The sequence below is a fragment of the Galeopterus variegatus genome, unplaced genomic scaffold, assembly GCF_000696425.1.
Source record: "Galeopterus variegatus unplaced genomic scaffold, G_variegatus-3.0.2 Scaffold5385, whole genome shotgun sequence".
NCBI lineage: Eukaryota > Metazoa > Chordata > Mammalia > Dermoptera > Cynocephalidae > Galeopterus > Galeopterus variegatus.
The window spans coordinates 280,609-293,590 of NW_007731496.1; the positions used below are offsets into that span (position 1 = coordinate 280,609).

General features: G+C 38.1%; 1 protein-coding gene across 1 annotated transcript; it reads right to left on the reverse strand.

Moving 5' to 3' along the window:
- Positions 1 to 555: 555 nt before the first annotated feature.
- LOC103604772 (zinc finger protein 383-like) lies at positions 556 to 11,917 on the reverse strand. Its single transcript, XM_008589344.1, is given in 3 exon segments — positions 556 to 2,225; positions 9,868 to 9,963; positions 11,769 to 11,917. Coding segments are annotated over 3 exon segments (1,515 nt in total). The 5' UTR covers positions 11,893 to 11,917; the 3' UTR covers positions 556 to 930.
- Between the last annotated feature and the right edge of the window lie 1,065 nt (positions 11,918 to 12,982).

The window sequence follows — 12,982 nt, forward strand, 5'->3', positions numbered from 1 at the left end:
TGTTTAAATCTTTTCCACAAGAATGTATTTGTGACTTATTGGCAATAAAAGCTTCCCTAAAACAAAAACAAACAAAAACAAACCAGAAACATACAAAGACATCTAGAAAACTGATCTAGGACACTGTTCATGATCTTCCTAAATTGGGGGAAAATCATTAAAGGTATTTGGTAAATACAGTCTCATAGGGTACCTAGTGAAGCTATTATTAACTATGAAAAATTTCTGTCTACTAACAGGAAAATTTCTTTGGCATAGGAATGGCAAGTAAAAATATAGTGTTATAGAATGCTAGTATCTCATAAGCACAAATTGTGGACTTGATCCATTTGACAGTGGATTTCTCTGGTTGATAGGATTGCCAAGTTATCTTTTTTCCTTGTGCTTCTCTGTATCATTTAAAGTTTTATGATATATGGCTGGTCAGTTAGCTAGGCTGGCTAGTGTGGTTTTATAACACCATGGCCAAGGGTTTGGACCCCCATACCAGTCAGCCACAAAAAAAAAAAAAAACAAAAAACTTTTATACAAGGGAAAAGTAAATAAAGCAAATCTTCTAAAAGACATAAATGTATCATTTATATAAAATACTAAATTTAGATATTTAAATACTGAGAGAAAGCAGAGATATTTTGGATCAAAATAATAGAAAAGAGGGTCCTAAAATACTGGCTAATATTGATAAGAATATATCAGTCAACAAGAGGCAACATACACATGTAGAATACAGGAATTAATGATTACCTAGTGCTAAGAATTTGAGGCTACATGATCAATTGAGACACTTTCCTATTTTGGAGTAAAATTTGAAATGGTTTCACAGTTCAGCATGAAACAAACTTATAGACATTAATTAGCAAAAGATAAATTCACATGGTTACTCTCAAATATGATCTTTCTAATATTTACAATAAGGTTGTAAAAGTGTTGTTATTTATTTTGTTCATAGGATGTCACTATTTTAATATTATTTGGTTTATTATTATTATTCTGAACCATGAAAATATCTTCTGCACAGTACTTCCATTCATTGGGTTAATCAACACTGTGAATTCTTTGATGCTGAATAAAGCTGGAGCTCCCAGTGAAGGCCTTGCCACATTTCTTGCATTCATAGGGTTTCTCACCTGTATGAATTTTCTTATGTACAGTAAAGTTTGAGTGATAACTAAAGGACTTTCCACATTCTTTACATTCATAGGGCTTCTTGCCAGTGTGAAATCTCTGATGTTGAGAAAGGTATGAGCTACAGCTAAAGGTCTTTCCACATACCTTACATTCATAGGGTTTTTCACCAGTATGAATTCTGTTATGTTGAATAAGACTTGAGCTCCTATTAAAGGCCTTTCCACATTCTTTACATTCATAGGGCTTCTCACCAGTATGAATTCTCTGATGCTGAACAAGTTTTGAGTTCTTATTAAAGGCCTTCCCACATTCCTTACATTCATAGGGTTTCTCACCAGTATGAATTCTCTGATGTTTTGTAAGATAGGAGCTCCAACAAAATGTCTTTCCACATTCCTTACATTCAAATGGTTTCTTACCAGTGTGAATTTTCTTATGTTGGGAAAGGTATGAGCTAGTTCTAAATGCCTTCCCACATTCCTTACATTCATAAGGTTTTTCACCTGTATGAATTCTTTGATGTTGAGAAAAGTATGAGATCCAACGAAAAGACTTTCCACATTGTCTACACTGATAGGGTTTCTCACCAGTATGAATTCTCTGATGTCGTAAAAGGTCTGAGCCACAACTAAAAGACTGATCGCATTCCTTACATTCATAGGGTTTCTCTCCAGTGTGACTTTTCTGATGTTTTGTAAGTGCTGATCCACAATTAAAGGCTTTTCCACATTCTGTACATTCATAGGGCTTCTCACCAGTATGAGTTCTCTGATGCTGAGTAAGATGTGAGGCACGACTAAAAGCCTTCCCACATTGCTTACACTCATATGGTTTCTCTTCATTTTCAATTCTTTGGTGTAGTGTAAGAGACACATGCTGATTGAAAGCAGGCACATCTTCATGGGTGACTTTTTCTTGGCTGAAACATGCCTCCTGATATGATTGTTGTTTCTCAAAGTGATCTTTACATTCTGAAACATCTCTGACAGTTGAGCCCAGCCTTTTAATTCTTTCCACTAACTCCAACTGAAATGATTTTACATTACTAGCTTTTTTCCTTAAAGATGGTTTCTTGGTCACAGGCTTTGATGGTTGATCTGAAATGAAATAAAAATCAAACATCTGCTTTTTTCCTAATCTGAAGAAATAAAACTTCTGTAGTAGAAAAGGTGAGAATAAACAAAATGTTTTCAAATAAACTTCTATTATACTACTAAATAAAGACAGGCATTTCAACAAGTGAACAAGGAAAGCAGAGAATGAAAAAAATCCATACAGGAAGGTGAGGAAAATGAAGAAAGTGATTAAGCTAATGTTTCTCAAAAATTTGCATGACTCAGAATTACTTGGAAAGCTTGATATATATTGTCCTAGGTGATCATCCAAATTGAAGAAAGGCTAGGTTGATTATATTTATTTCTATACATACAATATCATACTGTGTATTCTAAAAAGGGGAAAGTGTTATATCTGTTTCATAAGATAATGTGATAATTAAGTAAGTATAACCAGAAAATGTTTTTGATATGAAAGGACAGACAGCTTGCTAAAACATAATATATTAAAAATGATAAGGTAGGTTAGTAGAAGGTAGAAATCCAGACTGGTTATAACCTAAGGAAAAATATAAAGTGAGTCAGTCATGAGTAAACTTAGGGAAGTCTATGCTGTGGCTAGACTTCAAAATGTATGGATTTCAGTGAAAATACTGTTTAGGAATTCCATGAAACAATTTTAGCAGAGGTGACATTACTAAGCAACAGCTACAATAGTGACAGACTGTGGGACAAGTCAGCTGTAAGTTCAGATAAATGGGAGAAGAATAAAATGGGTGACAATGTGGTATTGTTGGAACATCAGAAGAATTGGGTTGTTTTATACCCCAGCACTGAAATATTAGCTTAAAAGTTGGGGGCAAATCACTCAATCACTATAAGCACTTGTGTAGTAAAGGATTAACCTTGCCCAAAGAAAGTCTGGCCTGAGTCCAGCTCTTTGTATAGAATCTCTAAGACCTTGGTACATCCTCCCTGATAGTTTTGTCTTGATTTACCTGGAGGCCTTGCTTGGGCCACACAGATAGTCTATGCTAACAATGTGAGTTGTGATGCGGGCCTTAGACACATGATATCAGCTTGATCTTTGAAGGGGATAGAACCGAGGACAGCCACGTGGCAGTCAGACATACCTATGTGACAAATGTCTAATAAAAACCCTAGACCCAAAAGCTCAAGTGAGCTTCTCTGGTTGGCAATAGTCCATGTGTGTTGTCACATACTGTTGCTGAGAAAATTGTCTTCCACTGGAAAAAGTCAACTTGAAACTCACACCTAGTCATTCCTGGACCCTCTCCCATGTGTGCCTCTTTTCTTTCCTGATTTAATCTCTATTGTTCCACTGTAATAAACTATGAATGTGAGTATAACAGCTTTTCTGAAATCTGTGAATCCTAGTTAATCACCGAACCTAGGGTAGTCTTGGGGTCCTCCCAAACTGCTACTGATGTCAAAAGTGGGATTTGCTAGAACAAACCTGGCTCAGTGAAACATGGCGAAAGCATGGTTTGGAATAACTCGGATTACTAGGTGGTTACATAGTTACCCATAATATGGAACTGCAGTTGTGGAAAAAGTTAACAATAAACTCCAGAAATAACAGATCCAACTACTGAGGAGTTGGCTAACTGGATACATAAGGCAAAATAAAATGAAACTAAATATACAATCTCTTCATTATGGTTATTTGTGATCTGGGCCAGACTTGTAGTTCACCCATTCTGAGCTACAGCCACAGAGCCTCTAATAAAGGAAAAATTTATCCTAAAACGACACATAGGTAAGAAAATCACAGTGATTTGCATAAGAACAGAGAAAGATGAAGGGGAGTTTCAAGGGACTTATCATAGCAGAGTGGAAATCTTTAAACACTTTTTAAGAAATAGGATGAATAAAGTGGCCATTGATGTGAGCAAAACAAAGGTCTCAATATAGTACTATTGGAGGTGGGATGGATCAATGGGAGTCTATGCCAGTCCCTCAACATTGAAGGGTGCTAAACAAATTGCACTATTTACCCTAGTTTCAAAGAATCTAAAAAGCTACAAGACATAGTCATCACACAGTGTGTACACATATCAAATCATCACACTGTACACCTTGAATATGTACAATTTTTGTCAATTAAATATATTTTTAAAAGCTTCAATGCAAAGTTGACAATGAGAAACCTGAGCCTGAATCACCTGGGGTGATCAAACTTATCAGGGTTCAGGTAAGGATTGACAAAAGGACCAAGGTCCTTTGGCCTGACCCCCAGCTGAAAACTCAAAGTCCCCATGTACCCACAAAGAACATGTATAAAATGGGCAAGGGGTGAGGAAAAAACTTTTCTGAAACTCCTTGACATGGAAGCCCAATGCATCATAATTCAAACACCCTACTAGTGAAGTCCTATTGAGAGCTACAGATAGATTGGGAGGATTAATGGGAATAAGTTGAAAGCTCAGATAAGAACTGGAATAAAGAGACTATGGGAAGTGACCACATCTGCTCTACCTCCATGTATTACAAGAATGGACATTATGTCTGACTGGGAATATTTCTTATAACTAGTATTGTAAAATAAGACATGTAAATTAAATGTTTAGCTAATACTGACAGGATATGTGAAATGGGAACCAATAAAATTTCCCAAGCTCACATGTTCCCGAAACCTAAAAGTCACACCTAAAAGGGCTGTTAATTTGAAACAATAAAATACCTGGCAGACAAAAAGAGATGACCACTTTAATGAATGCCTTGTTTGAAGCTGGAATGCTGGTACTGACAATCTCTCTATAGAACTATATAGGTGTGAACTATAGACTATACTTTATTATAAAAACCAGTGAATGCTACCTAGCAGCAACCAATTGGATTTTTGGATGGGAAAATGTCCTGATCCTGTGGTACAATATGTACCATTTGAGAGACTTACTAGCTTCCTTAATTGCAATTACTCCTATGACTGAAGGACATAAAAATCTCGAAACCTGAAATGCCCATAATGCCTCTGAGCTATTTAATTATGCTGTTTGCCTTAAAAACAAAAAACAAAACAAAAAGCAAAAGAACAGCAGCAAAAAACATATATTTTTTATTCTAGGGGTTCATTAAGCTTGTTGTGTCCATTTTTATTGTTTATCAAGTTTTCAGCCATTATTTTTTCAAATATTTTTTCTGCTACCAGTCCTCTTTTGGGGGGGCTCCAAATACTCATACATTAGACTGCTTGAAGTTATCCTAATGCTCACTATGCTCTTTCCCTCAAAAGTTTTTCTAACCTTCATATTAGATAAGTTTCTGTTGCTATGCCTTCAAGTCCACTTAAAAAAAAGTGCAATGTCTAATCCATTATTACCTCCATTGAGTATATTTTTGTTTTTTGTCTTTTACGTGATGGGTAAGGGGATCACAACCCTTGGCTTGGTGTCACCACACCGCACTCAGCCAGTGGGTGCACTGGCCATCCCTATATAGGATCCGAACCTGCGGCAGGGGCGCCACTGCGCTCCCAGCGCCGCACTCTCCTGAGTGCGCCACGGGGTCGGCCCATCCAGTATATTTTTCAACTGAAATATTGTTTTCAACTCTATAAGTTGAATATGGCTGTTTTAAAATATATTCTATGTATGTACCTACTTAAACATTTGTTAAGCATCTGGAATATCATTATAACAACTGCTTTTAATGTCTTCTGCTAATTCTAGTATTTGTCATTTCTTGCTCAGTTTTAATTGAAAATTTACCACACTATGGGTCTTTTCCCCCCTCTCTTTGCATGCATAGTAATATGTAAATGCTAGATATTGTGAATTTTGGCTTGTTGAGTGCTGGATTTTGTATCACTCTAAATCTTCTTGAGCTTTGTTCTGATATCTGGTTAAATTACATGAAGTAGTTTGATCCTTGCAGGTCTTCCTTTTATGAACTGTTAGCAGGATCCAGAGCAGTCTTCTAACCACACTCAGGTAAGACATTGCTGAGTGGCCTAACCAATGCACCACGAATTATGTGGTTTTCCAGTCTGACTGGTAGAAGCCAGTATTTTCCTGGCTGTGTGAGTCCTGGGCAGTTCCATCTCACTCAATGGAATGGTACTTTTGGTAGCCTCAGGCAGTTTCCCATATGTTGGTGTACTCTGCTGAACTCTCAAAGGAGACCATCTGCAAATCTTTAGGGTACCCTCACTCTGCAGCTCTCTCTTCTTTGGTACTCCTCTGAACATTTGCTATCTTAATCACCCCAGGCTCTCAGCTCCACCTCCTCCACTCAGGTAACCTGTTGTGTTCTGCCTCATTTCTCTGCTACATCCAAGTCTCTCTCAAGGCCACGAGATGGAGCAAACATAGTACCTCATTTGTTTTCCTTTCCCTCAAGAATCACTGTTCTTTACTGTCTGATGTACAGACATGTTCCTGAAAAACCACTGGTTCATGTATTTTTTTATTTTGGGGAACAGGAGAGTAAAAGAAGCTCCTATTACTCTATCTTGACTAGAAGTGGAACCTCTCAGAGCACTTGCACATTCATTGCTAAGTAGTTTTGCTGGATATAGAATTCTAAGTAGAGTGTCTTTCAGTACAGGAAAGATGGCTTTCAATTATCTTAACACTTTCATAATTTCTGATGAAAAGTCTGGGAATTCTTTGTTCCTATGTTTTTGAAGTATCTTCATTGGCTGCTTTAGAAAGCTACCATTTTTCAAAAATAGATTTTGATGGACCTAGCTAGATTTTCATCATGTTTATATTGTTTTGGGTTCCCTGAAGTAGATCTGTGGGTTTACAGTTTTCATCTAATTTTTAAAATAATCATTCTTCTCACAAATACCTTTTCTGATCCTTCTCTTCTGGAATTACAGTTGTATTCACTTTAAACACTTGATACTGTCCCACGGGTTACTGTTTTTTCCTTTGCTCTGTGCTTTATTTTGGATAATTTCCATTTGTTTATTTTCAAAATAAAGTTCTTTTCTTTTGAACTATGTAATCTGCTGTTAAAATCATTCAGTATTTGTATGCTCCTGAAATTACACTTGGTTCTTTTATTAAATCTTCAGTTCCTCTCTCCATTATATTAATAGTTTCCTCTAAATCCACAAGCTTATTAAACATAACAGTTGTTACAACATTCTCATCTACTGATTTCATCATCTCTGTCATTCCCATTGACTATTCATTTCACCTGATTATGGTCACATTTTCCTGCTTCTTCCACATCTAGTACTTTATGATTGGATGATGGGAATAATGCATGTTATGCTGTTGAACGCCAAATTTTGTTAATTTCCCTCAGACTGTTGGACTTTGTTATGGTAGACAGTTGAGTTATTCGAAGATGTCTGATTGTTTCAAAGCTTTTATTAAGCTTTGTTAGGATGGGTTTAAAGTAGTCTTTCCTGTGGGCTACTTTAATTCTATTACTAGGGAATGACCATGCTGGGGTCTCTGAAGGCTCTGGGGGAGGATCCTTCCTTGCCCCTTCCTAGCTTCTGATGTTTGCTGGCCATCCTTGGTGTTCCTTGGTTTGTAGATGTTATCACTCCATTGTCACATGTTGAGCTCCCTGTGTTCCTTTGTGTCTCCACTCTTCTTATAGGGACACCAGTCATACTGGATTAGTCACCCCGATAACCTCATCTTAACTTGACTACGTCTGCCAAAACCCTACTTCCAAAAAAAGTTCACACTTACTGCTACTGGAGGTTACAACTTCAACACGTGTTTTGGGGGGACACAATTCAACCTGTAACACTGACCCTAAAGCCTCATCTTCTTTCCAGGCTGACTCTCATTCTTTGCCTTCCTCCTGGAAAAGAATCATCTCTAATCTGCTTATTCTAATTGATACATATTTTCCCTCTGAATGATTCCCCTCAATAAAAGTGAGTTCAGCTTGACCCACAATGCCTAGATTGGTACCTAGCTCCCCTAAAGTCCCTTCCTGTCTTATGAACAAATGTGTCATTAACAATGCATGTTTCTGCCGTTGTGTAATAATGGCCTGAGCATGGTTAGAATACATGTTTTGCACCCACCAATGTTGGGTCCTCCATACTAGGGTTACATGAGTGGCAGTCACACCTAAAAGTAACTTAGTTTCTGTATACCATAAGGCATCCCACAGACTTCCCTGTCTTAAGGTGGGGCTATCCCCAGGGAAATTCATACACACGATGTTTACTGCATCAGAACACACTGTATTTTTTTGAGCCTAATGTATTCAGTGAACTCTCACACTAGCTGGTCAGAACTCAAACATTTCTCATTTCTGTGTGATCTCTGAGAATTGTTTAGATTGAAGTTTTGCTATCATTCTTTGCCAGACCTTGAGGTAGCTTCATTCTATGCACGTATGTTTCCTAGGAATCCCCTTCATTCTTCTCTCTCCTCTTTCTTCTCAATGCAGGCACAAACTCTGTATTCCCAACACTCTCACCATAGCCAACCACACTCACTCCAAAGATTACTTCCACATGGATCAACTCCACTTCTACATTTCTAGTCCTGCCTTACTTCTGAGCTCTCAATATGATATTTTCTTGTGTTAAATTTTACCTTGTGGACATCATTTACAAACATGTTCGCAGCCCCTATTACATGAAATCCTTAATATTTTACACATTTTGTAATCTCTCACACTCAGGAGATTGTTTTGTATTAACTTATAAATTCAATACATGTTGGTCAAGACAATAATAAATGAATGGCTGAATAAGAAAAACAGATTTTTAGGGCTGGCCCCGTGGTGCACTCGGGAGAGTGCAGCGCTGGGAGTGCAGTGACGCCCCCGCCACGGGTTCGGATCCTATATAGGACTGGCCGGTGTGCTCACTGGCTGAGCGTGGGGTGGGCGACACCACACCCAGGGGTGTGATCCCCTTACCGGTCATGAAAAGGACAAAAAAAAACAAAGAAAAACAGATTTTTAGGGCTGGCCCCGTGGTGCACTCGGGAGAGTGCAGCGCTGGGAGTGCAGTGACGCCCCCGCCACGGGTTCGGATCCTATATAGGACTGGCCGGTGTGCTCACTGGCTGAGCGTGGGGTGGGCGACACCACACCCAGGGGTGTGATCCCCTTACCGGTCATGAAAAGGACAAAAAAAAACAAAGAAAAACAGATTTTTAGGGCTGGCCCCGTGGTGCACTCGGGAGAGTGCAGCGCTGGGAGTGCAGTGACGCCCCCGCCACGGGTTCGGATCCTATATAGGACTGGCCGGTGTGCTCACTGGCTGAGCGTGGTGTGGGCGACACCACACCAAGGGTTGTGATCCCCTTACCGGTCATGAAAAGGACAAAAAAAAAAAAAGAAAAACAGATTTTAAAAAAGTAACAAAACATTAGTAGATTAAGACCCACATAGAAAAATATAATACATATGCATACACACATACTTGTTTCTAGAGAAAAGCATCGGTTATATAAAGTTATTACAAAATAAATTAGCTAATAAGTTAAATACAAAATATAGATAAAATGACTTTCAAGGGTGAGGAAGATGGAAAATGGTTAAAAAAGACATAAAAGTGGAATGGGTGGGAGTGGAGGAGAGGCAGAGTGGAAAAGTCACTCTCAACAGCTCTGTCTCTAGAGACCAAAGTCTACAAGGGCCATCTTCCAGACTCAAGGGTATCACCTCCTCACTAACAGATTACCATCTGAAATGTTCCCTCCAACACCCCTGATTTACCGTCACTTACCTGAGAACTGATCTCTAGCAGGTATTCTGTCACCTATCCAGGGCTCTTGCCCTTGCTCCAGTAAGGAGATCAAAGCTGGCTTAGAAATGGAAAGTCCTGCTCACAAGAAAAAACAGTTATGCTGTGATATCCCAGTATTAATTTCTAGTCCTTTGGTCAAGAAATAAATAGGCAAAAGCTCAGGCTACAAAAACAAAAATAAGTATATGTGACCATACTGAACTAAAGAGCTTCTACACAGCAAAGGAAACAATCAACAAAATGAAAAGGCAAACTATGGCTGGAAAAAATAACTGCAAACCATGTAACTTATTAAGAGGTTAATATCCAAAATGTATAAAGTGCTCTTATAACTCAATAGCAGAAAACAAATAACCCAATTTAAAAATGGGTAAAAAAGGGCCAAGCCCGTGGCGCACTCAGGAGAGTGCGGCGCTGGGAGCGCAGTGACGCTCCTGCCGCGGGTTCGGATCCTATATAGGAATGGCCGGTGCACTCACTGGCTGAGAGCGGTGTGGGCGACACCACACCAAGGGTTGCGATCCCCTTACCGGTCACGAAAAAGACAAAAAAATAATAATAAAATAAAATAAAAATGGGTAAAAGACTTGAACAAACATTTCTCCAAAGAAGACATAAAATTGGCTAAGAGGTATATGAACATCACTCATCATCACTCATCATAAGGGAAATGCAAATTGAAAGCACTATGAGGTATTATCTCACACCTGTAAGGGTGGCTATTATCAAAGAGAGATAACAAATGTTGGTGAGGGTGTGGAGAAAAGGGAACCCTAGTACACTGCTGGTGGGAATGCAGATTGGTATATCTATTATGAACGACAGTACAGAAGGTCGTCAAGAAATTAAAAATAGAACTATCATATGACCCAGTTATCCCTCTTCTGGGTATATACTCAAAGGAGATGAAATCAGCACCTTGTAAAAATATCTGCACTCTTATGTTCATTGCAGCATTATTCACAATAGTCAAGATATGGAAACAACCTCAATGCCCATTGACGGACAAATGGATAAAGAAATGTTGTATATACACACGATGGGATATTACTCAGCCTTAAAAAAGAAGATCCTGCGATTTGCCACAACATGGATGAACCTGGAGGACATTATGCTATGCCAACCACAAAAAGAGAAATATTGCATGATTTCACTCATATGTGAAATCTAAAACATGAGAGCTCAAAAACAGAAATAGAGAATACAATAGTGGTTGACAGGGTGTGGGGAATAAGGGGATATAGGTCAAAGGATACAAAACAGCAGATATGTAAGATGAATAAGTCTTCAAATCTAATGTACAGCATGAGGACTAAAGTTAACAAAATTATATTATATTAGGGATTTTTATTAAATAAGTAGATTTTAGCTGCTCTTGTCACCAAAAAAAGAAACTATGTGAAATGATAGACATGTTAATTTGCTTCACTACTGTAACCATTTTACTATGTATATGTATCGCATAACATCATGTTCTAAACCCTAACTATACAAAATAAAACTTACTAAAAAAAAAAGTAGATTATAGGGAGAACCACAAAAAAAGTATATCTTGTGAAAAATAGAGAAAATTAGGGCCAGCCACTTAGCTCAGTTGGTTACAGCATGGTGTTATAAGACCAAGGTAAAGAGTTTGGATTTCCATACCAGCCAGCTGCCAAATAAAAAAAGAGAAAAAGAAAAAGAAAAAAAAAAAAACCAGGAAGAAAAATAGAGAAGATTAAGCTTCCATAATCTAACAGTGTCACCTGTTTCCATCTCCACAAAGTTCAAACTCCGTGAACAGAAAGCTGGTTATTTAAAGGCAGCTAAATAATTCAGAATGTAGGAAGCAGACATTCCTAAGCAGATTTTGAAATTCAGGGGACAGGTACTCTTACCCACTGAGACCAGGTTGTTATAGTTCTCCAACATCACGTCTCTGTATAAAACTCTCTGCACAGAGTCCAAGCAGTCCCACTCTTCTCGGGAGAAATCTACAGTCACATCACTGAACCGCACCATCCCCTAAAACAGCAAACATGGAGAGGCAGAAGAAAACAGAGGTGAGTACAGAGGAAGAAGAGGCATGGAATGAAAGGGGAGCTACTGTGTGCCAAGAATCTGGAGATGGAGAATTCTAAGGAAATTGGTGAATACAGTAGGTCTGCAGGTCCTCAAACATTCCATTTTCCCCGTGCAAAGTCTTCTGTATAAAATAGGCATCTCCATGATCCAGACAGATCTGGGTATGTACAATTTCAAACTATGTGGAATCTCATAATGAAAAGAAATAGCATATGTCAGCAACCCAACATAATTTCTGGTAGAGTAAATCCTAGTAAATGTTTCTTCTTTTCCTTCCTCTTTATGCTTAAAAAGGAGAAATTCTGGGAGTCTTTACAAAATTATGTTAAGAGTAAAAGTTTTATAACTCCTGATACAAAGACAAAATCCTAAAACTTCCAATGAGAAAAAGCAGGTCCAATAACAGATAGAGAGGTGGTATGGCAAGGGACTTCCCAACAGTTCCCCTAGAAGCAGGGAGACAGAGAAGCAATTCTTCCAACATCCTAAGAAAAATCAAGACTGACCTAAATTCTATACCCAAACTATCAACCTAGTGTGAATGTTGAATAAAGACATTTCTAGTTATGTAAGGATTAAATAAATAAAAAATAAATTGTTATTAAAAAATGCATATGCCCCTTCTTAGAAAGCTACTAGGGTATAAGCTCTATCATAATATGGAGGTAAAACAGGAATGAAAAGAGACAGGATTCTCCCCCCACCTACTGAAGAGGAAATATCACAGGAGTTGTTGAAGCAAAGTCCTAGTATAATATGTGAAAGTCACATCTCATAAAAATCTTGCAGCAGCCAACTGTCCATTCAGTCAGCCCATTTTACAGCAGGACAAAGGGAAGTCTCAGAAGAAAAACAAAAGAGTTAATGTATGTGGCTGTGTGGAAAATTTTATTGATAGGCATGTCACAGTATCGTTGGATTATTAGAAAAATTAAGTTGATATATGAACGATGGGTTTCTTGCAAAGGTTATACTTCAAAGAATCTATGAGCTTCAGGTACTACCTGTCTTAACAGTGTGTAATCAT